At 49.6% G+C, this 24649-nt stretch overlaps 9 protein-coding genes across 9 annotated transcripts; 3 read left to right on the top strand and 6 right to left on the bottom strand.

Moving 5' to 3' along the window:
- Positions 1-236: 236 nt before the first annotated feature.
- On the bottom strand, positions 237-971 carry N7481_012863 (uncharacterized protein; the record flags this gene model as incomplete). The annotated part of the gene is made up of 1 exon (XM_057272082.1): positions 237-971. One exon carries the CDS (start codon positions 969-971, stop codon positions 237-239), a length of 735 nt encoding a protein of 244 aa, XP_057116270.1.
- A 1522-nt stretch (positions 972-2493) lies between these two features.
- On the top strand, positions 2494-3730 carry N7481_012862 (uncharacterized protein; the record flags this gene model as incomplete). Its single annotated transcript, XM_057272081.1, has 3 exons — positions 2494-2513; positions 2571-2723; positions 3688-3730. The coding sequence occupies 3 exons, from the start codon at positions 2494-2496 to the stop codon at positions 3728-3730; spliced, it is 216 nt and encodes a 71-aa protein (XP_057116269.1).
- A 982-nt stretch (positions 3731-4712) lies between these two features.
- Positions 4713-8227, top strand: N7481_012861 (NPA1/URB1 family protein; the record flags this gene model as incomplete). The annotated part of the gene is made up of 4 exons (XM_057272080.1): positions 4713-4860; positions 4919-7299; positions 7374-7835; positions 7907-8227. The coding sequence occupies 4 exons, from the start codon at positions 4713-4715 to the stop codon at positions 8225-8227; spliced, it is 3312 nt and encodes a 1103-aa protein (XP_057116268.1).
- A 1114-nt stretch (positions 8228-9341) lies between these two features.
- On the top strand, positions 9342-11841 carry N7481_012860 (uncharacterized protein; the record flags this gene model as incomplete). Its single annotated transcript, XM_057272079.1, has 4 exons — positions 9342-9436; positions 9521-9651; positions 9727-11502; positions 11525-11841. The coding sequence occupies 4 exons, from the start codon at positions 9342-9344 to the stop codon at positions 11839-11841; spliced, it is 2319 nt and encodes a 772-aa protein (XP_057116267.1).
- Positions 11842-12969: 1128 nt separating this feature from the next.
- On the bottom strand, positions 12970-13747 carry N7481_012859 (uncharacterized protein; the record flags this gene model as incomplete). The annotated part of the gene is made up of 4 exons (XM_057272078.1): positions 12970-13086; positions 13199-13315; positions 13386-13505; positions 13568-13747. The coding sequence occupies 4 exons, from the start codon at positions 13745-13747 to the stop codon at positions 12970-12972; spliced, it is 534 nt and encodes a 177-aa protein (XP_057116266.1).
- Positions 13748-14939: 1192 nt separating this feature from the next.
- Positions 14940-15236, bottom strand: N7481_012858 (uncharacterized protein; the record flags this gene model as incomplete). Its single annotated transcript, XM_057272077.1, has 1 exon — positions 14940-15236. The coding sequence occupies one exon, from the start codon at positions 15234-15236 to the stop codon at positions 14940-14942; it is 297 nt and encodes a 98-aa protein (XP_057116265.1).
- Positions 15237-15481: 245 nt separating this feature from the next.
- N7481_012857 (metallophosphoesterase family protein) lies at positions 15482-16872 on the bottom strand (the record flags this gene model as incomplete). Its single annotated transcript, XM_057272076.1, has 4 exons — positions 15482-15838; positions 15908-16206; positions 16260-16729; positions 16796-16872. 4 exons carry the CDS (start codon positions 16870-16872, stop codon positions 15482-15484), a joined length of 1203 nt encoding a protein of 400 aa, XP_057116264.1.
- Positions 16873-17744: 872 nt separating this feature from the next.
- On the bottom strand, positions 17745-21532 carry N7481_012856 (uncharacterized protein; the record flags this gene model as incomplete). The annotated part of the gene is made up of 3 exons (XM_057272075.1): positions 17745-18877; positions 18937-18998; positions 19056-21532. The coding sequence occupies 3 exons, from the start codon at positions 21530-21532 to the stop codon at positions 17745-17747; spliced, it is 3672 nt and encodes a 1223-aa protein (XP_057116263.1).
- A 593-nt stretch (positions 21533-22125) lies between these two features.
- Positions 22126-24586, bottom strand: N7481_012855 (ATP-dependent RNA helicase SUV3; the record flags this gene model as incomplete). Its single annotated transcript, XM_057272074.1, has 2 exons — positions 22126-23230; positions 23295-24586. 2 exons carry the CDS (start codon positions 24584-24586, stop codon positions 22126-22128), a joined length of 2397 nt encoding a protein of 798 aa, XP_057116262.1.
- Between the last annotated feature and the right edge of the window lie 63 nt (positions 24587-24649).

Below are 24649 nucleotides of genomic sequence, written 5' to 3'. Positions count from 1 at the left end.
ATTCATCCGATCGGGGGTTTTTACCTGGATAATAATGAACTTGAATATGTGGAAGAGCACAGCTTTTTATTCTATCAGAATCTGAAGGTAGTATTTTCGAGAGTAAAGTTTATTATCATTATCATAAAGGTCATCATCGTCATAATCACACTTGGATGTGCTCACTAGATCGACATCACATATTCAAACATAAGGGCAATTATAGAGCCTCCATCGCTTTCATCGAGAGCAGTCCTTTATCGGGGGCTACCCACCTCAGCAAAACGACGACGACGGTTCTGGTGCCGCCGAGAATGAGCGGTACGTCGAGCCTCAAGGAAGAGTCTTGTTTGCCTCTGTACATTGTGATCACGTACGGGAGAACCTCGCCCGTATTGCCATCTCTGCTCCGCAGCCCGGTTAGTTGTGTCGCTCACTCGGGCAAGTTCCTCGGCCTCGTGCGGCGATGGGCCATCATTCCACTCAATGTCCATTTCATCCCCCTCGCGCAGTGCAACTTGCATTGTGGGTCGAGTATTGTTATCAACACGAGTCGGCTGGGCAGAAGGCGTGGCATCGGGGCTCAGAGAATGCTGCGAGAGAGTAGGTCCAAAGATGGAATTGATAGGCATGCCGAAGACGTCGCGAGGACCGGCTCGCAGCCTGATCTCGTCCGCGCCAACTGCCTGACTTTCTGGTTCGGGATCTGTCTCGTAGTCCATGACGGTGGCATACACATTTTCTTTGTCGTCACTTCTGATGGATTCGAAAACATGGCCAGGTAGGCAAACCTGCGAGGCTCTTTCGGGGGAATCTTCCCAGATGGCGAATCTTGGTGGAGAATTAAGCTCCCATGCACGGAATCTGCTGCGACTTGGGGTAGAGGATAGGTTCATGCGCGGGTGACGAGCCGCTGGACTAGGACTGTTTGCATTTGGGGGAGGAGCTGAGGCGTCGGGCTCTGGGGTCACTGGAGTTGCGTGTGGTGTCATTGTCTGTTCTCCACCTGCATGAGGAGATAAAGAGCGTGAGTTTGTGCACAAGGATCCTCCAACTTATTTGAATCGCCATAAATGGCTCAGTGTCAGTGTACTTACATCCTGGAACTATGTTATGGATAGAAGGAGTGGGGAGGTCCACATCAGTGCTGGATTCAGGCGAGGGAGCAGGTGTGAGACTAGCTCGAGTATGGGAACGCAAGGTCATGGAATGTAGCGAACGAGGAGATCCGGGCCCATTAACGGAGCTCTGTGGGCTCGATGTAGGGCGCGAATGAGAGTTCACTCGCTGTAATACCTCCACACTGGGTGATTCCTCTCGGTGAGTCCGGACCAGTCTGATGTGTGCTGCCTGTTGGAAAGTCAGTGGAGCTCAGAAAGGTATACAATATGGACTGGGCTCCGAACTTACTCCGTTTTCAACAGAAAACGACATCTGCATACCGGCAAGATCCATGGTTACTGGGTGTTGACAGAGAAGTGAAATAGAGAGGGCAGCAGTATGGAAGAAGTTAGGATGGTTTGCACACGTCTTCGCCTTCCCGCACAACAACAACACGCAGTTTGCAAACAATTCACCATAATAGCGGATAGTTCTGCCCTAATATCACTGCTCAGTTATTTCACAGTTCTGCTCGCAGGGAGCATGTTGCCCCGTCTAGGTTGAATGTGATCATTTGAGGTGACCCATATGATCGTGCTACTGTCATAGAGATGTACCCAGTGTATTTTGTTGTTCATAGCCGCTGTAGAGCGTAAACAAGTAGCTTTGCTTTGTCAATTTGCTGTTTCGACTTCGCTTAAAAAATCGAAAGTTCTTCCCCTGCCAGTGATGAGGTGCGGTCATGATTAACTTCATTATCATTTCTGTACGTTCTTGGGTCATGTAGTAGGTATAGCCCGAATAATCAACCACCCGCGCTGGCAGCTTGACAATATGGATACTGACCTCTTTTTGATATGGTCATATAACTTATACAGGGGAAAGAGTACCTTTGATCACAAAATCCCGAAAATTCACTACGGAGTATACGGCATACAAAAGATACTCCATACTCCGTCTGGGTCTCCACCCCAAGCAGATACAGGGAACGATAGACATCACGGGGCCGGATGCCTGATTTTTAAGCACGAGCGGTCAGGATTACGGAACCTGGGAATGGGCATGTCGTCCGGAGGAAATCCATAGTATTTTCTATCTATTTAACTCCCCCCTATGACAGCGAGCTGGAGTTAAAACTATATGTAGGGTACGTGGTAACTTATTAGCCATTTTACCTAACTAGTAGCACTACTACCTAATTATTAGCTACTATTACTAGTATATTCTAAAAGCACGAGGATCAAAACTTTGGGGGTAGAACCTTAAAACGAATATGTAGTAGTACGTCAAAGTGATGCATGTAGTATGCATTCGTACTACTAATCTACCTGGATCTCAGATAGATCTTTACTTCCATCTTCCATGCATTCTCTACCCTCTGGACCTTCTATATCGTCATCTACACCTTCCACTATGGAACTTAAATACTCACGGTACGTCGAGAACGAAATATACACCATGACTAGGGCTTCTGCTACTCAGTTCAGCAGCTATGATGAATTCATAGATTACCTTACTTCTCTTCTATATCAAGTCAAAGAACATTTGACACACGATTACCACTTCATTTTCACTGATGTGCCTCCCTCATGGGGAGCGGCTGCTTGGGACAGAATTGAAGAGTTGGACATAGTGCAAACTCGGTGAGTTAAAGTCCTTCTGATCTTCCAAGGTTGGGAGTCTTACTTCTGTGTCAGAAAAACCCACGATCCATATGGTAAAACATTTCAGATCAAAACTTTGCTTAATCATGATGAGATACATGATTGCTACTAGTTTTAAAGATGGATGTGGGAACTGCTGCATCCCCTCGCCCTTGATGGACAGACAATTAACGGCCTCTGATTTGCTGTTGGGATCTCTTTGGTTCAGCTTTCTTAGCTAACCGAAATAGAAATAACATCCTACTACTGGTATATTCAGATTTCGAGAGCCTACGATACGCTGCTAAGGCTATACGTCATATGAACCTTGCTTCTGCCTAGCCTGCAAATGATTGCTAGTTACCAATCATAATAACAGTTGATTTACCGAGCACAAGAAAGCTTCAAGTTCCTAACCGTAAAATAAAATCAATCAAGTCATACAGAATAAAAACATAAAATACACCGATTGTCGTGGACAGCATACAGGTACATTTACGCGTGGGTTCCATAACGAGCACTAAATTTCAGGCACCGGGCCGGCGACATTTTATCGTTCACCGTAAGCATGGGAGGCCACTCACGAGGTTGATCATGAATAGATGTCTAGAGCCACACTAACTTTCACTAACGTTCACAAGGTCAATAAAAGAAACAACCTTCAAAAGCACTCCAATACAAGGACCAAGCTCGTTATATAGTAAATTAATAGCATTTTCTATACACTTACGTAGGTCACTATACGTACCTGATTTTTCATTTCGGATATCAAAGTGTATCATAAATTGTACAGAAAGTGGTAATGGTCTACGAAGCTGTTTGATGATAATCTAAACTTCCTAAGTCCGGACGCTATAATTACGTGATCCTTGGTATCTTCCCTTCCTTCCATTCCTCTAATACCGCAAGAACTTTCTTTATTTTTATTTGTTCTCCCCAGCTGAAAGCGTCTATGCCGTTAAAGCGGTGATATGGATCTGCTCCTCGCTCAAGCAACAAGCAAGTGATCAGGTTCCCTCCAGAAATGTCAGGCCTGATACCACAGAGAATAGGCACTCCCTACCTACGAGGGGCATCATGGTTGACATCCTATCCTAGATCATCCAGAAAGTATCGGACTAGTCCTATTGTATCTTCCAGATAGTTTATAGACGTACGCGGGGCAGCGATAACGAGATCATACGGTCCTTGTTGAGCCCCAAGGCTTTGTAAAAACTTGTATACCTCAACGTTTCTGTATTTAGCCGCAGATTTAAGGTTACATGGATGAGCCCAATAATCAATCTTACCATCGTCTATTTTCGCCCTATAGTCGAGATACCAGCGTACCAGATCTAGGTCTTTACAGGCTAGGTCGAGGAATCGTAACTTTTTGTGGCTAAATACTGAGCCACGCTGATCGATGTCCCACCCTTGCTCTATCGCCTATAACCAAAGAGTTTTGGACTTCATGTCAAAAAACCTTAGGGTATTTAACGCGCCCACAGGCGCATTTTCTTCGACTAGGAGGTTCAGGAGAATTTCTTCTGCTTCGTGCCGGAGAGAACCCTGAACTGCATTTCCAAGTGGTTTCTTCAGCCCATCGGAGACCACGACGAACGTCATCAAGGCAGTGGGTAACGCAGCCGACGCCCACAAGACCAACTGGGGTTTTGCGCCGGTGTGCCCGAGACCTTTGTGTTTGAGCCTCTTCTGAAGTCTTCATTGAAAGCTATGGTAAAATAAGCCGTATGAGTCTGTATTTTTTAAAAGATCGTTGTGAGCTTAGTGGAAGATATGTAGAGGCCTCGGAAGCACTCAGGGAGCTGATGAAGTTGAGCTTTGAGCTTCGTGGATGCGTTGATGCGTTGAGGGTGTTATGCCTCAGGCATCAGGACCGTCGTTGCTGCCGCAGCCCACGGGCCAATCAGCGACCGCAAAATTTCGATGGCGTCCGAACCTCGCAGCGACCAAGAAAAAAATAACACCAACACTCTTGTCACCGCAAGAATGTCGCGCATCACAGAGCATCCACTACGGGCCAAGAGGAGAAAGCTGGATGATGATTCACATCCAGTTCCAGAGGTGAATTTTACATCGCCAGCCCAGTTGCGCGAGTTGCTAGTCTTTCAGCAAAATCCCGCGACCGCCAAGCAAGGTCAGTCTATCGTTGCATCGCATACCTGAGGATTGCGGTCGCTAATCTGAGAATATAGGCCTTGTTCATTTCAAAGAGTTTCTGTCTTCTATCCATAACCCGGAAAAAGAAAAAGACAAGGCCCAGAAGCTGAAGGTTCTGAAGGGCTATTGTGATAAGCAAATCTCGCCGGGCAAGGAAGAAGGCGACTCCATTTGCTTTCCAGACATCATCCAGTCCTGGAGCTTTGCGGACGCTAACAACAATGAGCCGCTTCTGACTACTGTTCCTTCGGTTCTTGCCATCTTCTTGAAGACCATCTCCCGAGAGATTGATTTCCGCGACTTTGGCCTTGCCCTGTGCAAGCATCTGTTACAGAAGGACCAACTGAGACTTTTCAATCGTGGTCTGACTGCCGCAAAAGCGAAAGAGCATCTTATCTCTCCCTGTCTCCGCCTTTTGACCGAAATCGTCACATATGATGGCGGTGCGGTTGCCCGGCAATTATACAACCGCCGCTATATCGTCTTTAAGCGTCTTGAGATCTTTTTAACTCCCAACAAGGTTAATCCTGATGCGGGTCCGGAGGAGGTATCAAAATCGACACTTCGCCGAAATGCCCAACGCTATCTACTCGCCAATCTGAGGGTGCAACATACACTCGAGAAGAGCGATATCATTGAGCAGTTCAAACTCACCAGAGCATTCCTCGAGCCTCTCCGCAAAGATCCTCGGGAAATCACCTTGGAAGTGATCAAGGCGATTGAGAGAGATATCATCCAGGATGCTTCTATCCCACGCAAGACCAAGAGTAAGTTTTTCAACCGTGGAAATATGGAGAAGTTGGTCACACTTTATGGCTACGACCGGGAATCCGATGAGCCCAACCCCGAGGGAATCTCAATCGCCAATGAGATCCACCGCATCTTGTTGAACCTCTGCAAAACCGCCGATCTTGGCGTACTTCTTCCTGAGTCGGGATGGTATCCGGTCGGAGTTGACCCGGAGAGGCTTCCTGTGGACGACGATGAGTGTATCGAGCTGGGCCTCGATTCGCCGATTTATGTCGACAAATTCCGGGAGTTGGTTCCTGTTCGCAACGGCACGTTGTCATACCTTATTCAATGTCTACGCCCCGATGTCGATAGTCTCCAGATTGAACTGCTCGTGACAATCTTCAAGGTTGCACCAGAGCTGATTGCCGACTACTTCACCAAGAAGACAATGTTCACAGCCGACCCTAAAGCAACACCCTCCTGGATGGCCGAGTCCGCATTCCTATTTTCGACGGTACAACTTCCCGTTCCTACGAATTGTGGCTGGAAAGACAAACAACCAATCCTGCCGCCACCAGTCTCAATCGTCATTGAGAACATTCTTCCGCGCCCTTTGAGCCAGAAGATTATGTCTCGCTGTTTGAACCAGAATGCAGAGATCATTACCCTGTTTTCTGTGCGAATCTTGTCTCTTGCATTTACAAAATTGCGGGCAGTTCTCAAGATCTTCCGGGAGGACCATGGCCAAGGACAACTGTTTTGGAACCAAGCCTCATCTAGGCTGCTCGCTGAGTTCTCTCGCCGGTGCCCCGCTCTCAAGGATGTTATCCTCCTGTTCCGGCGAACCGCCAAGGAAGATCTTCAACAGCAGCAGGCCGTGGCGGAGCTATTGACCTTCTATTATGATGTGATGCCCGACATCGCCTTAGAAGAGAATTTCGATGTGTCACTGGTCCTAGTAGAGGTTCTCAAGCGACTGGAGGAGTCGGAGCTTAGTGCGGACGATTCCGAGATGCTCTTAAGCCAGCTTCAGAGTGTTCTCCAGATCGCGCAGCAATCTACATCGATGCGTTGGTGGCAGAAACCAGCCTCTATGCAATACTCGCCGTTCACCTCGGTTCTCAAAGTCCTTGTCGGAACCTCGGACAAAGTCTCTTCGCGACGAATCTCTGTTCTGTTAAGGACTGTCCTTGTGGATAACTCTGTCTTCCAAAGTTCTCCGCTGTCATTCAATGCGCTCTTGACAAGTCTTGAGGATGCTGAATCGGAAACTTTGCACAAGCAGCTGGTTTTCATCGAAAATTGCATTTCTCGCGTGGCTAAGAAACCTGTTCATTACCTCGACCTCATCAACTCTCTCTCCAAGGATGCGGCTACTACTACAAGTTCGTTTGTGGCTGCTATCGTCGAGCAGTGGCCCTTTGTGGTGAAGGCAGGCGACGTAAGCACCGAAGTTGCTGTGGGCACATGGATTGCCAAGCTATTCGGCCAACTCAAACAAGCCGGAGAGAACACAGGTGCTCTGAAGGCCGCGCGTGATGCCCTGACTGAAACCACCGAAGCCAAAAAGGTCCGCTCTGCGCTGAAAAAATGTCTTAAGGGAGTCGAAGATGTTGAATCGGAAGATAAAATGGAGATCGACTCTGGCCCAACCCAGCCAAGTTCATCCATCATGCCCGCGGAGGTGGATCTAGATGAAATATTTGGCTTCCTTCCCACTGAAGGCACGACTCACAACGCCCTGAACCGATGGGAGAGAGAGAGGAACTCGAAGCAGCTGTGGAGCAAGGCCAGATTGCCGAGCTGATGCTCTGCTTGTGCTCTGAGCACGAGGAAGTGCGGAGGCAAGCATTCGCCAATGTCGCACGCTTCATGGCCCAATTGAAGGAATCCAAATATGCTGAATGGCGCTCTGTTTACACCCTGACTGGTGAATTACTCGAGACCGTCAATGCGCTTGGTATCAGTGCGGGTGAGCCCATCCCTTGGATTGTTGGTGAATGCGCGGCCAACTGCCTTGCGGTCATCACGAGCCCCTTGCACAAGGTATATGGCAAGGTGAACAAATTCTTGCAAAAGGGACCAGCGTGGGAAGTTGAGAAGATCCCGTCTTACTGGATCGACAAGATCTTCTTACACGAGCCTGAGCTGGATGATGGATTCTTCGACGAGATTGATTGGCTCTTGGGATTGTTCGTGAAGGGTCTTCGCAGCAAAGCGGTAAGTCTACAAAATAAACCCTATTGAAAACTCTCTGCATAGAAACTGTGGCTAATAGGTTGGTTTTCTAGGATATGGAAATCTACCGTCGTGCGAATGTCTTCGAGCGCATCCTCTCGCTATATCAGTCTTCAAGCATTGGCACCGAGGCTCGCAAAAAGATCTTGCATATCATCTTCCGTGCAGCTCAGGTCGGTGGCAGCACGACGCTCATCACTCGGGCTGCCATCATCAGCTGGATTGAGGTCCAGATCACTGTGGCCAATGCTAAGGAGGCGGCTCTCCTCTCGGCTCTCGCGCGGAAGCTATACGAAATGTCTGATCGCGAACGAGTTGATGCTTGGAGTGCGGGCACGATTGAGCAGGCGCTCAAGCAGATTGAACAGGCATAGAAGGGGTGATGAATAGATAGATGTATTACAAGATTTCGTTTTTTACATAATTGGACGGGGCGAAATCTGGGACTCTGGAGATATTATCGTAAATTACCAAACAACTAGGCTAGGTAGCCAGTACCTACTCGAAACAGAAAATATTCACACTGTGGTCCTTTGTTTGGTTGAAATATTTCCTTACTAGATTGTGATTCTACCAGAATAATACTACTAGGTAAAAGTCAGGCAGTCTATTGTTCATACATCCCTACCCTAGGGTAGCAGCCTGTATATAGACGATTGTGAATAGGCAAGGAGGATACTCAACCTCACTAATACTAGTAATAATTGAATGTCTATTGAGAAGTGACCTGGTGGACAATCAGAATCAATTTGCATACCGACTCAGAGTACATCTTTACCCTTACACTTTACACTTTACACACTTCCCCTCTTCGAGGCTGTCTCTTTTGACCGCGTGATAAGCTCAACACCATTAGCAACCCATGAAATCGTCTTTTTCTTCCGTTTTTTTCCCTGTCCAGATTCAAAGTTGAGTACTATATCAGCTTATTTATCATTTACAATTGTTGACTACCGAGTCAGTCTTATCGGGGGGAGTGTTCTAGCATTCCAACTCACATCATTTGTACTCTGAAGGAGCTGCCCCTTTCGGCTCTGACGACCCCTCGGCAACTTCAATTTCGACTTTCAACCTCACCTTCTCCCACTTCTCCCTCTGCTCCCACTCTACGTCCTATATTCGACCACCCTGCTACCCCTGCCGCCGAGAAATCCTCTCAAATCCCTTTGATCCTTATTTTTCTTTTTTTTTTTGCCTTGTGGGAGTATCTCCTTGCTGGAATCTCCTGTCACCGCCGACTCCGCCTTGAGCTTCGCCACAAGTGGCTTGTCCGCTTCTCCTCACCCCGACCTCTTTCGATCTCGTTTTCTGGATTAAACCTTCCAACCCCCCCACGATTTTTCCCTGTGACGACCTCATTCCATACGCCTCTCTGGCCTCCTCCCCGAATACTCCTGTGAATTGCCGAATACCACCCCCGTCGACCAATGAGGGGATCATAATCCTTTGTCGATAAAGACCGCACACACTCTCCCAGACACCGCCGTCATGGCGCGACGGTACGAGATCGACGAGCTAATATGGCTGCGCGATTCTCCTCTTGTCGCCAAACCTCCAGGCCTTCCCCCAATTGATGAATGGATGTATGTTCAGCTCTTTCTATCTTTCTGATCAACGTGCCGCATCGTTTCAGGCCAAGACTAACCATCTACCTCTCTGTGCAATAGGCCTCAACCCGACCCAACGACCCAACGCAAGCAACCAACAACCCGCGATCCCAATAGCCCATCCGAAACAACTACAAATAGAAGACCGAGCTTTTTCGAAGCTCGTCATATCTCGCGGGGCTCCAATTCAGGTATCGCCCATCATCCTTCATTTATACCGTCCCTCCCCTAACATTGACTGACTCTATTTTTTGAACTGGGTGTAGATGAAATCGTGCTCGGACCTCCAAAGACCAACTTTGCCTCATCCCGCATAGGAGGTAAAGGCTCCTTTGACCTGACTGAACGACCGGCCCGTCCAACTGAGACGGATGAGAAGAATGACCGTTTCAACTTCCGAGATCGCATCTTCAAAGAAAAAGACACCACCCAGGAGAGAGACTATGACCGGCGAGACGCACGACCCGCTGCTTTGAACGGCCGACGTGGAGAGAAGGAAGACTGGAATGCTGGGCGCCCGCGTCGGACATTTCCTGCAGAAGAACAAGACCGCAAGCCCCGACGCACCGGGGAATTCGATCGATGGGAGAACCGCGAGGCACCTCGAGATCCCCTCAACAGCGAACGTGGAGTCCGGGATCGGGATGGCCGCTTCCCTGTACGAAAGGAGGGTCAGCCGACGACACGAACAAAATACGATGGAAGCTGGTTCCGTGAAGAGAACGGCAATGAAGCAATCGAAGCAGATGATGACAAGCCAGCGCTTCGCAACCGAGAATGGCGGCGCGACCGCCATGGCGCAGATCGCGACTGGGCTCGTGGTGCTGCTAAACTCGAATCAGAACCCGAATGGTTGGATGCGAACGATCGTGACGAGCCCCGACGGGCACACACACAGGAAGACTTTGAGCGCTGGAAGGAGCGCATGAAGGCTGGCTCAGGCGCTGCTCAACCCCCTCCATCGCAAGTGGAGAGGAAGGAAGAATATATCGAATCGGATATCCCTGCCCAGAAGTCCGAGACGCACCGTACAGACGGCGAGATTTTTAGCTCCGGCGCTCAGTTCATGGGAGATACCTCTATGGACCGGTTTTTCGGTATGCTTGGAGAACCGAAGCCACCAGTACCCGAGGCCGTCGCATCACCTGTCCAGGTCCAGTCGACCCCGCAGAAGGACAACTCTTATGCCGCAAAGTCTGGAAAGTCATCTCGATTTGCTGGACTTTTCAGCCCTCCACCTGATAGCCCGTTCAGAGCTCCAGAGTCACCCGCCCTTCCTAAATCTTCCGCTGGAAGCACCCCTGCCAACCATCAAGAAGCAGACCAAGAGGGATTCCAACGAATTCTGGCGATGCTTGGCGGCCCCGGTGCTGCTGGTCCTGGACACGGCCCACCACACGGTACACCTCACCAAAACGAACATTCTCGGCCGTCACCGATGGTCCACCCAGATCATTCTCGTGCGGCCATGAACATGTCTTCCCCTGTCAGAGAGCACATGGGTCGTCCGGACTTTGCGAGTCCATCTCAAGAGATTCCCTTGGCCCAGATGGCCGGGAAGGAACCCCACCCTGGCGAGCGTGATCATCTCCTTCGATTGATGCAGCAGGTTCAAATTGGGCCCGGACCCCAAGGTGGTGTTTCTCAGCGGTCCCCAAATGCCGGACCAGCTCCTCCTCCTGGCTTGATGCCGGAGATGATGCCCCGTCCTCCCCCTGGGCTGACTGGCCAGAAGACTCCAAACTTCTTCGACGACCCTGCTATTGCCAATATGCAACGGCCTGACAACGAGCAGCTCCGGCGTCGGGCCCCCAACGGTCCGCCTATGGGCTACTTTGATGACATTCCTTTCCCTCAAGGCGGCCAGGGCCCTATGACTCCCGGTGGTTCACGCCCACCAAATCAACCTCCGATGCCACTGCAGCGACCTCCTGGCTTGGAACACCTGCCTCCTCCCGGATGGACCGGTCCACCTCCCCCACAACAAGGCAACGGACCAAGCCCGATGGGCCCCCACCCTGGAATGCCCACTCCAACTCGTGGTCCTCTCAATTTCCCCCCCAGGCATGATGCCGATGCCCGGGAACGGACCTCCCCTCGGCGAGCGACAAGGCTTCCCTCCTCGTGGGCCCCCGGGCCTTCCTCCTGGCATGATGCCACCGCCCGGATACATGGGTGGCCCTCCTCCCGGCTTTCCTCCCATGCCCCCGAACCCAGAGGCTATGATGGGACTTGGCCCTGGCGGCCAAGGTCCTTTCGGACCTGGAAATCCTGGTCCTCAAGGCCCCCCTCCTTCATCGCGACACCTGCTTGAAATGTTTGGCCAGTCCGGCGGCGGCGAAATTCGTGGCGGCATGGTCGGGCCCGGCCCGTACAGGTAAACGGCCGAAATTTCGAGCTTTTCCATCTTATCTGACATTTACTTGCTCCATTTGATATGTGACTATTCTGGGCAAAGATGCGATGGAAGACTCTATGCGGCGCAAGAGTTTCGGTCTTCTGTTTTAGCCCGGCCTGGTTACACGGCAACGTTGCATCATCCTCTTGAGAGAGATCCAAAGCATCCCCAACTTCTTCTTCTTCCTCATTTTCTTTTCTATTTCAAATTTCACTTTCATTTCTTTCTTATTTCCATGTTGTATTTGTTCATTCCCATTTTCGGTACCCTGGCGAGGGGATGCCCTTCTTCCTGCTGCCCAGCTTCTGTCTAGCAAGCAACCCATTCTCAGCCTTGACTTTATTCGTCCTTGGCTCTTTTCCATGTTATTGCTGTATCCAATGACCGAGGGGATTGCTTTTTTTTCTCTCTCTCTCTTTTCTCTTTCTTCTCTTTGCTTTTGCTTCTCAAGGGGAATGCCTTTACCGAGTCACCGGTGCCGACCGAGTTCAGTCGAATTGTCTTGCAAGGAGGATGATCTAGGGATGTGATGTGGTTTTGACCGATCTAGTGATGGAGTGGTGGAGTGGTGGATTGCCGTAAATCTATGCTCGGCGGACAGGCACTAACGTGGGTTTTGCTTTTCGTCAGTGGATACAAATTATTCATAGATATCGACAGGTACAGATTTGCAATCAATCTATCAATCGCTTGGTCGATCGAATAACTATTTATCTTTCTTTTTCTCCTAGCTTCTTACTAGCGTGTCGGTAGACAGATAGGACCGATGCCCGAAGCGTCGACGTGGCTGACGTACTAGTATGCAGTACTAGTAGTTCGATTGGGCCACGCATGGGAGTGATTAAGAGAACAGAAAACTTGGAAGAAAAGGAGAAACTAAATCATGAAACAGATATTGCAATGGGCTCAATAACGCTTTAAATTAAGTTTATCAGATTTGTACACCATTAGTGCGTGAGCGAGATGGAAGTGGGGAAGCGTGCCAGTACGGAGACCCTGTTCCTCTCCCCCACAATCCAATCTCAGTCTGCGCCTATATACTCGTAACCATAGGCGAGAAATGTTAACCGTATTGATACCGAATTATCTCCCTCGAGAGCGTCATGCACTATTAAGCAGAGAGGGCCTGGCGAGCGTCACGAATGGACTTGTAGATCGCCTTGTTGTCCTCCTGGATGATGTCCAGGCAGTACGGAACGGCGGTCTTGGCGACATTTTTGACGAAGTCCTATATATCCAGACGAAGTCTCAGATTAGCCGGATGTCTCGGGTGTGATAAGTGAATTATTGATTTTGATGGGGTGGGATATGATGGGGGGGTTTTGGGATTCGACACTCACGCTAGTCTCCTCGGTGACCTTGTTCAGGGAGTGCTGCAGATCGTGGCGCTGGGTCTGGTTGAAGTAGTTGGCGCTGAAGGTGAAGTCGGCGTTCAGATCTAGGCCAGTCAGAGCAAGCTGTAACAGAAAGTTGTTAGGGAATTTGGTTGCAATTGGATTGATTCATTCTTCTGGGGGTGGATTGTACCGAGTGGAAGGACTGGCAGATAACCATCTGCTGGGAGTCCCCCAGAGCCTTCCAAGGCTGGGGCATCATCATGTCGGTCGCCTCACGGGCAACGACCTCTCTGTAGGCGACAACGATGTCCTGAGCAGGTAGAGTTAGTTATTTGACGTTGTGCGAGAGATAGGAGGGTCTCGTGGACGTACGTCGGCGGTGATTCCACCGATGTTGTTCTTCAACTTGTTCAGCAGCACATCGGTCTGCTTGAAACCGAGATCAAGCTGGGCGATGCGGCCCTGGACGCTGGGAGCAATATCACTGCCATTATTGGCGGCGATGGCACCCATTGCCATGAGGGAGGTGACGAGAAGGCTCTTGAACTGCATTATGAATGGTATAAATAAATGTATAATGTAGATCGAAATCTAGTAGAAAGTTATGAATGATGAATGTATAGGGTTGGTGAATTTAAAAGGAGTGAATGAAAGAATGACTGGATGTAAGTACTCGAGAACTAGAACTAGAAGAAGAACGCCAGGAGGAACGTGCTCTCCTTTATATAAACTTTCTAACGGACGGTCGACTCTTCCCCCGGGTCTGTAAGTAATCCATACCGGGCGTACTGCATAGGCAATGCTCTACTCCGCAGTACTCCGTACTCCGTAGTATGATTTGGAATCCCAATTGAGCTTTTTTGGCCCAAATCCCTGCAGCATTCCTGTGCGGTCCACTCGGGGTGTCTGGGTACTAAAAGTACTCGTACTAAAAAGAGGCCAAGAGGGCTAGCGGCACCGATTAACGTGTCTGGTTGGTAGTGTGTACGGTTCATGCGCCGTCCGTGGAGATCCGATCGACACCCTCAATCCGGATCTGATCGAGTAGGGTTCAGAAAGCTGGGAACGGGAATGGCAGATCTGGAGGGGTTAGTGTCTGCCGGACCCAAAAGTTATTGAACGTGTGCATGAAGTGGAGACCAACATGGGGTTAGACCAGCTGTTGATCAGAGCGAGGCCCCACTGGAGCTCTATAGCCCACCAATCTAGCCATGTTTCGGCGGGAATTGGGATCGCCGTAGCGCAGTTGAGGTGATCAAAAGAGACCCAAAAGGACCCAAAACTGAGACCTGGTTACCCGCGTCTATCTCCACTAAGCTAAGGCGGCCGGAGAGCTTATTCCAGCAGTAGACTACTCGTAGCCGCGGAGTACGGTGACTGGGATAGATCTAATCAGCAGTGAAGCTAGGGGCGAAGGATTCAAGCCGCAGGTTCCGGGTGGCCCAATGTCCACTTTATCAACGCCAATCGTCAGGGGATCGACCCGAGGATGGCTTCATTTGTCATGTCTTGATCTCCTTTTCGCAACCTGGGGGAATTCAAAGGAGGCGCAATATTGCTCATGTCAGGATGATAGCTAGAAACTGGTTGAAGACATCGAGGTAGGAAGTAAGTAAGGCGAGCAACTCCGAAGATGCTCGGTATCTCAATCTACTCGATCCGAAGATCGACCATCTCCAGCCTCGAAACCCTAATTATCAATATCAATTGGCCGCTTTTCTTCACATGCCTGCATGGTACAGCACTAGCTCGGCTCCTCGACCGAAACCTCTTCTGTGGTCTGCCCAATCTCCCGAATATTATCGTTTTCACGATTTACCCGCTCTGTTCTCCGGAATATCCAGCTAAACGGCCGGAACCCCTTTCTAGAGTTCCGCACCGTACCCGCACCGTGCCGACCCGGATCCTCGTGGACGAGCTTGGTCCTCGTTTTCGAGTGCTCTATTTCTTTTTTCGAGCTTGAGAAAGCCAGCGTGGTTCTAGACCTCCATTCATGATCAACCCCGTGGGTGGCCTCCTTACGGCGAATGATAGACGCCATCGGGCCGATGCTTGATTTTTAGTACTCGTTATGCTGGCAAGGTACGGAGTAATAGTTTTTGTTTATAGTAGATGGCCAGCTATCTAGAAAGCTGGCCAACCTAGTAACTACTACTCGACACCTAGTCATAACATAAGTGCTCAACCTTTTTGCTATTCTCCACTCCCCTCAGTCTCCACCCTTGGAAGCTCGTTCCTATAAATGTGGCAGACAGTAGTGATCACATGAAAAGGTAATGCCCTCTACTATCTCACGAACTGTTCCTTATGTGACTTGAACAAAGTACTGCTATCTAGAATCTCCCCAGTCGTAGACTTGATAAAGTCAACCTGCAAATGCTGTTCATCCAACAATTTCACCGTAACATAACTCCAATCGTCGGCGTAGTTGAACTCATTCTCCGGAGGTACAGGCCCAACAGGTGTCAATCCTTCGATATTACCCGCACCACCAGCAATAATATACATAGGGCCTGTTGGATCGGTCAGATTATTTGGATCAACCTTTCCTTGATACATGGGGAGGAATCGCTGAGAGTTGTGAACGTGTCCGAAGATTCCCAGATCTACACCATAGGTATAGAAGGTATCCTCGAAGGCCTCCTAGCACTCTATGCAGGTGTGCTTGGAACCATCACAGCTGTAGTATGGACGGTGACCAGCGACAATCACCCAAGGCGTGACGCTTCGGTCAACGCTAGCAAGATCGGCGTTCAGGAACTCTAGCTGCTGATTGCGTTTGCCGAAATTGCCTTGGTTAATCCCCGTGGAGCCGCCAGATCCTTCGGGTGCATCTTTGAAATCTGTTTCGGTATTGATCATCACGACGTGTGACATGCCATGTTCAAATGAGTACCAGAATGGAGGTAGTACCGCGCTTCGTGCCTTTTTAGCTAGTACTTTGGCGGTGGTGTTCTTGGAGAATGATGGGTACACGTTTGGCATGGTTCCATCAAAGTGATGCATGAAGTCTGTAAAATTCATTTGACCTTGTGGGCAGAAGTCTTTGAAAGGAATGGCTAACTCCTTGCCATAATATGCGAAGGGGATCGTTGTACTGCTCGGAAAACAACTCGCTTCGTGGTTACGGGGCTAGCCATGTAAGGCTTGCGGCCGGCAATTGGAGCTAGTTGGCCATAGAATCGTTCCAAGATAGACTGGTAAACCTCTGTGGCGGCGTAGAGATTTGTTTCAAAGTGATTGTCCACATTCGCTCCGGGTAAAAACCGACTATCGACCCACCAGTCATCGGCATAAGCGAAATCACCGGGATAAATGACGATCTCATAGTCATCGACAGTTTGGGCGAGGCGACCGATGGTGCTGTGGTTCAGCTCTGGTTGAATCTCAGGTATTGTGTCTTTCTTGTCGACCAAAGTCAAGATGTGGCCTTTGGTGAAGCCATTCTCGCCGTAAACACCGAGGCCAATAACCACGTCTAGCGCGAAAGGGGTCTTGTCACCTGGGATTCGAGGGCTCAAAAAGTGCTCCACGCTGTAGTTTGTCGAATCGATTGTGATAGTAATAGGTCGTGGAGGAATTTAGGCTAGGCAGGACTACCGCCTGGGACCATGTTCGCGAGGTTTGATAGGTAGTTGACGGCGTAGTCGAACAAGCGCGACGATCCAGCTTTCCATTGGAGGTACCAAAGAACACACAAGGATGTTCTATGGGATGAGATATCGCCATTACTCCACCTCAATTACTTGTTTGAGGTAATTGTGTGAAACAATGTGTTCGCAAAGGTTCAATGATACACAGGCCTCTCTTTATTGATACAATCTTTAGGTAAAGGTCCTTGCGATGGGGTTAATTTAATAGCTACCCACTTAAATGTTGTATATAATTAGTATAATGTGCCGTGGTAGCAATTTGTTTCTGGGATGAGCTCATTCCACAAGGTAGAGCCCCGTTGGGCTGTGTTTGACACATCCCTTGTCGAGTCTTGATGACGAAAGCAACCTTGGAAGGAGATAATGAAAGGTGTAGGTTTATGGTAGCAAAGGAGGGAGGCTGGTAGTAGTATAGGCGATCTGGAGTTGCCCGAGGCATCGCCTCAACAAGGCTCACCCTCGCTTCTTCTCCATGGCTTGGAATTATATCGTGGTGCCAGAAAACCTTCCACAGGCGTTGCAGGAGAGGTGGGAGGCCAAACAGCATTGGTACTCCATTTAAAGCTTCACTACCCGTTAATATGTAGTACTAGTAGTAGTCACCGCTCCATTGGAGCATACAATTGATTCATTTCAAGATCAAGCTATAATTATCTATTACTACCTAGGTACTCAGTAGTAGGTATTTTGTAACTTTCATTTTGCATTGAAATTACGTTTCGCAACTAGCTTCTAAGGTTTGATTATCCTAATCTAAGGATGTCGGTATTATACTACATTGCTAACACAAGCTGAAAAACATTTGTTTCGAACTAGAATTGTACACAGCCAGATTCTCATGGCCAAATTGATTCCAAACTCTGCTCCGTTTTCTTAGTATACTATTATATGACAGATCAACCCCATGTTCCACCACCACCACCTCTGCCTTGGCGTCTTTGAGCAGAAAGACGCCAATCATCTTCACCAGCAAACCGGTTATGCAGGGGCTGAATACGCTCGGCCTTCTTTCGCTTAGACAGACGATCAGTAGGCGCCACCTTGAAGAATGTGGGCGCCGCCTCGACCAGCCATTTAGGTTCAATCGACGTTGTGCAGTGCATGTACTCCTTGGAGGTGAGCACCAAGTCGTGATAAATAACATGCTCTGCTGGCTTGCCGAAAAGTGCAGAGCTAGGGTGCATGTAAACTGGTGTTCCTTCAACAAGTGTTTTGTATCCTTCCTGAGGGTCCTTTCGAGCAGCGTTCCGGAAGAATCCTGTGCAGAGGGCCTGTCGGACCTTCATCGTGTCCCGCCCACACGAGGCGATCTTGTGTCGATAGCGATTCATGATGCCAAGAAGTTGCTGTCGGACATCCTGGGCGCGTTTTATCTGTCGCGCTTGGATGAAGTTTTCGAAGCACCATGCATTGCTGAACTTGGAATGTTTCCAGGCGTTATAGACATTCAGCAATGTCAGGTGATCTCCATGAGGATCGTGGAACTTAGATTTCTTCTGATCGGCTTGTTGTTGCTTCTCCTTTGGACGATAGAATACCGATGTTATTGAAAGCATGGCGACAATGCTAAGCATTTCATCGGAGCAGCTCATGTCCACAGAAGCAATGAGCACCTTAGCCAAAGCAGGTTCCATAGGGAAATCGGCCATCTTCCGACCGAGTCGGGTAAGGAGACCCTCATCATCAAGAGCAGACAATGCATATAGCTCTTCCAGGGCTGAAAGCATGGTATTTGTTGGTGGAGGATCCATAAAGTCGAAGTGCAGGAGATCGTTAATACCCATCGCTTTCAGCATGAGAATGGTATGGGAAAGGTTCTGGCGTTGAATTTCGGGGATTGTCGTCGGAAGCATCTCGCTGTTGAAGGCAGCCTCGGTATATAAACGGAATGTCTTTCCCGGGCCCGTACGTCCTGCACGACCAGCGCGTTGCTTGGCCTGGGCTTGGGAGATGGGAGTAACCACGAGGGAATCCATACCAAGCTTAGGGTCATAAGCATTCTGTTTGACAAAGCCGGGGTCGATAACGACTACAAGATCATATTAGCTCTGCCAAGTATTTTGGGTAATAAGGATCTCGGAAACTTACAATAGATGTTGTCGATCGTAATTGATGTCTCCGCAATGTTGGTCGCGATGATCACTTTTCGCCTAATTTGGAAATTCCAGTCAGCAATTATCAATAAAACAAAGAAAGAGCGTACTTACCCGCCAGCCGGCGCAGGCTCAAAGATTCGACTCTGCATCTCACTAGGAAGTGCAGAGTAAACGGGTAGAATGACAAGCTCCGGTACAGAAGGACCGAGAGCTTTCATTCGCTCGTATAATATCTCACAGGAAGTGTCAATTTCTTCTTGTCCCGTGAGGAAAACTAGAATATCTCCGGTGGGTTCCGTCAAGTGAATCTGCATCACAGTGATAAGAGTAGCATCCAAATAATCGGACTCGGGCTCCTTCGAGTACATAATTTCCACGGGGTAGGTTCGGCCGGGGATAGAGAAGATAGGGCAGCCATTGAAGTATACTGAAAACTTTTCAGCATCAAGAGTGGCCGATGTGACGATTAATCTGAGATCCGGTCGTCGCTTGATGGTTTTCTTCAATAGTCCAAACAAAATATCAGTGGCAATGGTTCGCTCGTGAGCTTCGTCAAGCATAATCACGGAGTACTTCTTGAGATCTGGATCCAGCAGAATCTCTCGTTGAAGCATACCGTCGGTCATGTACTTGATCTTAGTCTCTGGGCTGGTGCAATCCTCGAAACGAATAGTATATCCAACTTCGGCACCGAGCTTGCAGCCCACTTCCTCAGAGACACGTTTGGCAACGGACATGGCGGCCACACGGCGAGGTTGAGTGCAGCCAATCATACCATTGTTTCCATACCCGGCCTCTGCCAGGTACTGCGTGAGTTGTGTGGTCTTTCCTGATCCAGTGTCACCAACGACAATCATCAACTGATTATCTTTGACCGCATCAAGCAGTTGTTTGCGGAACTTATACACAGGCAAGCTCTCACGTTGTTGTTTGATGGTCATGTCAGTACGTTTTCCCAGAGACACATTCTTGCCCATTGTGACCTTCTTCCATTCTGGCACAGATTCGTCTTGTTGCTGGGTACTGCGTAGGTCTGCAGCAAATTTCCGATCTTCGGCTGCAACCATCGGATCATGCCATTGGGCATTGAGGTCAACATCGGCTGCCCGCTCGGCCGCCTTATCCTGTGCTTCTTGCTGTTTTAACTCGCGCCTTTCCTTGGAAAGATTTGCGCCGGACATTGCCGCTCGGTTCATCGATCCATCAGGAGCCTTGACAACACGAATGGGAGAAAGCTCGAGAGACTGCTTAGTCTGGCCAGCCAGGAAGGGAGGCTCTTCATCTTTGACCTCGATATCAACGTCTTCCTCCTCTTCAAATGTACCCTCGCCAGTGAGTGTGGCATTGTATTCCTCCTCGAGGTCCGGGTAATCGGCTGCTGAAGCAACTCCGGATGCAATGAGCTGTCGGATTTCCCAACGTTCTGGCGAGGTCATACGCTTCCGGTTCCTCATTGGCCTGCCAGAGTCCTCGATGACAGGAACATCGGAACTGAGGGCTCCATAACGATCATCCTCAGCTGAGCCATCAAGGCGTTCCATGTTGGCACCCGAGGCCAGACGGCGCTGGGGAATGAGATCGCGCCCCGTTGTTTGGTCCACCTCCTTCATCGAGAGCCCGACACGAGTTCCTTCAATCTTAACCACCTTGACTTTTACGGGTTGGTCACGCGATACAAGGTCAGAGGGGTGATTCACCCGCGCGCCTTCCTGCATCGCCGAAACGTGAACAAGCCCGTCAACCTTGCCTTTGACTCCTTTAAGGTTGACAAAAGCACCGAAATCCTTGACACCTGTCACACGACCATCATAAACTTTGTAGATGACAGGATGATCATCCAATTCCATGGGTGGTGCTTCACTGAAGTGATCATCTCTTTCGCGATCCCGACGCTTGCGTCGATCACTGTGGCCATTGCGGTGGTTTTCCTCCCTGTCGCCGTATTTCCCGATAGATCTTCCAAACTCGTCCACCAACTCGTCGTTTTTGCTGCGTCGATGCGTGCTCCGAGATCTAGACCGGTATTTCTCACGGTGTCGGCGCCCACGGTTATCGTCGTCGTAAGGGCTGCGGCTGCGCTTCCTGCCATCGCGTTCGTCTTTTGAGGGGCGCGGTTTTTCGTCCTTTGGTTTCCCGGCCAGTCCTTCAAGCATCGCAAATGTATCATCCATAGCTCCTGCTTGATCGTTGTTGCCCTTGTTATCAAGGTAGTCGTCTTCTTCCCAGCGGTTGTCTCTATCCGGAACAGCAAGACCCTTAAAAACGCGGGACTTGCGTTCCAAGGCACCGAATTCATCCATCAGGTCATCGTCTGCGACAGCGGCGTCGCCGTTCTCCTCCTTCTTCCCTTTGTATTTGGGGTGCATCGTGAGAACAAGGCGGTCGACACTCTCCATCAAGCTCTGCGGGAATTCGGCGCCCATCTCGTCGAGGCCTGCTTTGAATTCGGGAAAGTTGCCATTGCATTTAAGGTGTTGGTCAATGACGAATTCAGCCAGCGTTTTGTCGTTAATACCCAGGTGATTCTGGAGCTCGTTCGTCACTCGTGACACGAGCGACAACAGCTCCAGGGACTCCAGGTCATCCATGGTGGTGACCGGGTAAATGAGCGACGGTGAAAATGAGGAGACGAGAGGCGCAAGCCGACGAGGTAGAAATGAGGGAATGCGCAGAACCCTGCTCTGGTCGCGTAGGTGACTTCGAGCAAAGTGAAGGCGGAAAATCAGTGCAGCCCGGGGCCGGCGCCACTGATAAGAGATAAGAAGCCTGAGGCAGAAAGTACAGCCACGGGGCAGCCACAGCAACAGCCACAGCAACTATACGGCCATCCATACCCTAGGGTAACCACCGTGGTAAAGCTACTCTACTTATACAACTTGCGTGATCCTAGCAATTCAGCCCTGGAGGGTACTGAATATGTCACTAACTAGGATACCAAACCTGGCTAGTCGTATAGTTTTTATATATCCAACTGACTATATCCTACTAACAGTGACATCCATCATATTATCATCGCCAACTAACTAGGTGCTTTCAAATTCACGCCCTAACTATGGTACCATTCCGAACTTGAAGCTATTTAGTGTCCGGATTTGTATGGGAGGGGGCCTAGCATATATTCCAATATTAAGGAGTGGGTTTTATACATCTAATATACAATACTAGTTTTACATTAGTCCAGTCACGCGGAACTACGTGGCTTGGGTTTCTCGCTATCCGGCGCCTCCTTCTCAGGCTCTTGGGTGCTTTCTCCAGTAACGTGGTCCAGCATCAGCTCCGCACTAGAAGCTTCGTTATCCACCGTCTCTTCGAAGCTCTCTTCATTCAAATCATCTTGCATTTCTTCCTCCGCAGACTCTTCGCCGTCCGCACTCCTTTGAGAGCCATCTTCGTTCATACGGATCTGCACATCGCCCTCTCCGCCTTCAGCGGACTGCGGCATGAGGCCCTGAGAGTCAATGGTTTTCTGTCTATGCAGCTGCTTCTGAAGCGCAATCTGGCGTTTCAATGAGGCATCCTTGCGTAGCGACTTGTTGGCAGAGAATTCAGTCAGCGCCCGCACCATTCTCTGTTCAACAAGTTCTTTGACATGTGCAGCGAGAGTCCGGTCCGTGAATACCCCGCCAAAACGAAAACTAAGCCACGAGTAGAGAATAATAGCTTTGTGCAGACTCTCCAACTCATGCAAGTAATCCTTGTTGCCGGATACAGGGCGCTCTAGAATCTCAAGGTTGAGATGGGGAATGTCCAGCAGCCGTCCGCGATTATTTTCAGCCACGCAGTCAGCAAATGCGGCAGTGACTTCGCGAGCGGTTTGACTTCTGGTGTCCATCGGGGCAGCCATGAATGTCAATTGGTCCGCAACTCGCAGGCCATTCGTAGTGTCAATAATTTCGGCATTCTCAAGTTGGCCCTTGTTATCACACATGAAGAAAAGAGGATTGATGGCGGCAATTTCATTTAGTCGTTTGATCAGATACTCGAACGGGACTTCTTTCGGGAAGTATGCCGAGAGTTGCTCGAATACGACATTAGGCGGGAAAATGCCCGCGGCGCGAAGGGGTGGAGGCTCCATATTCATAGCCATTTGGATAGAAGGAAGGTCAATCTCCTCGAGAGATGTGACCAAACCCACGTTTGACTTGTCGTTTGGGCTTTCTTTGGCACCGGCTGGCCGGTATCGACCCGCACGCCCACCTATCTGCTTGATTTCCGGCACAGTCAACTGCTGAAGACCGCCGGGAAGTCGTTTGACCAACGTCTCGAAAATAACACGCTTGCAGCTCCTGTTTGAAGTTGGTCAGTAAGGGCTCTATCTCGGTCAAAGTCAATGAACTGTTTTAGACTTACAGATTCAATCCCATGCCAATTGCATCACTAGCAACCAGGAAGTCGTAGTCGTTATCCGGGTCGTTGAATAAATTGGCTTGTTGCGTTCGAATCTCGGCGGGTAGACCTCCATAAACGATAGCTGCTCGTCTCCCAGTAACCTTTTCAATGTCTGCTTTCAGAGCGTGGATTCCAACTCGGGAAAAGGCGACGACACAATCACCCTTTTCAAGACTCTTGAGGTTACCCCTCAAGCTTTTGTCCATGACCTCCAAGCGATTCAATCGCTCATATCGATGAATCTCCAGGGTGTCTCCTGTAAGTGCGCATAGTTCACGGATGAGAGGAACGGCCCTCGTTTCGCCACACAGGTGGAGTTCCTTTGCCTGGCTGCCTAGAACAGCTCGTGTCCACGCCCATCCACGTGCTGCATTGGATATCATTTGGATTTCGTCGATGACTCCAATATCATACTCCTGTCCCACGCTGACCATTTCAACTGTGTTGCTTGTGATACGAGGTATTTGACCATCTTCCGGCGTCTTGACATCGTCTCCAGTGACAAGACTTGTAGGAATGCCTTCGGCCTTGAATCGATGGTATACCTCTTGCGCGAGTAATCTAAGCGGCCCTGCATAGAAACCCGATTTACTTTGTTTCAACCGTTGTAGGGCGTGGTATGTCTTTCCGGAATTGGTCGGACCGACGTGGAGATGGATCGTTCGTTGCATGGATCGGGCTTTTGGATACCACTCGGCGGGATAGCGAAGATCGGCAATTTTCTGATGCACCTCCAGGTTCGGAGTCGAGTACTTTGCGGTAAGATCATCTGCATAGCGCATATAATCCAACTCGCCACGAAGTCCTGCTACTCCGCCAGACAGGTATGCCCTTTGCAGCGACGACTTGATTTGTTTCAAAGGGCCCCATTTCGCATCCGACTTGGAATCCTCCACTTTGCACGCATTCGATATTTGACGCTCAAACTTATTCCAAGAGTCAGGTAAGTCCCCTGTTGAATTAAGTCGCACCTTCGCATCTTGCAGAGCGGCCTGCACGACTCGGTTGAAATCTCTCTGGCCGGCGATGCTGTTTCGGTTGGGACCCGTATGGCCAGATTTCATCGCCGACTTAGCGGATCTCTTCGCGCTCGAAGCGTCATTGTCCGATCTAGCTTCTTTGTGCTTATTTTCGCGTTTCGACCGGTGCAGAGGGAGGGAGGTGGTGAATTGTCGCTGTCGTTCAACGGGTCGAGGGAAGAGTCGCAATGCGCAGAAGAGGGAACGACTGCCTCTGCCAGTCCATGACTGCATTCCTAGACAGTCGTGGGTAATTAATATGAGCGAAAGGGAATGAACGCGCTAGAAAGTAAAACG

This window comes from Penicillium waksmanii, assembly GCF_028829765.1.
Source record: "Penicillium waksmanii strain IBT 27052 chromosome Unknown utg000010l:1.0-3698451.0:1.0-3701458.0, whole genome shotgun sequence".
NCBI lineage: Eukaryota > Fungi > Ascomycota > Eurotiomycetes > Eurotiales > Aspergillaceae > Penicillium > Penicillium waksmanii.
This window is presented reverse-complemented; position numbering and strand designations above follow the sequence as displayed.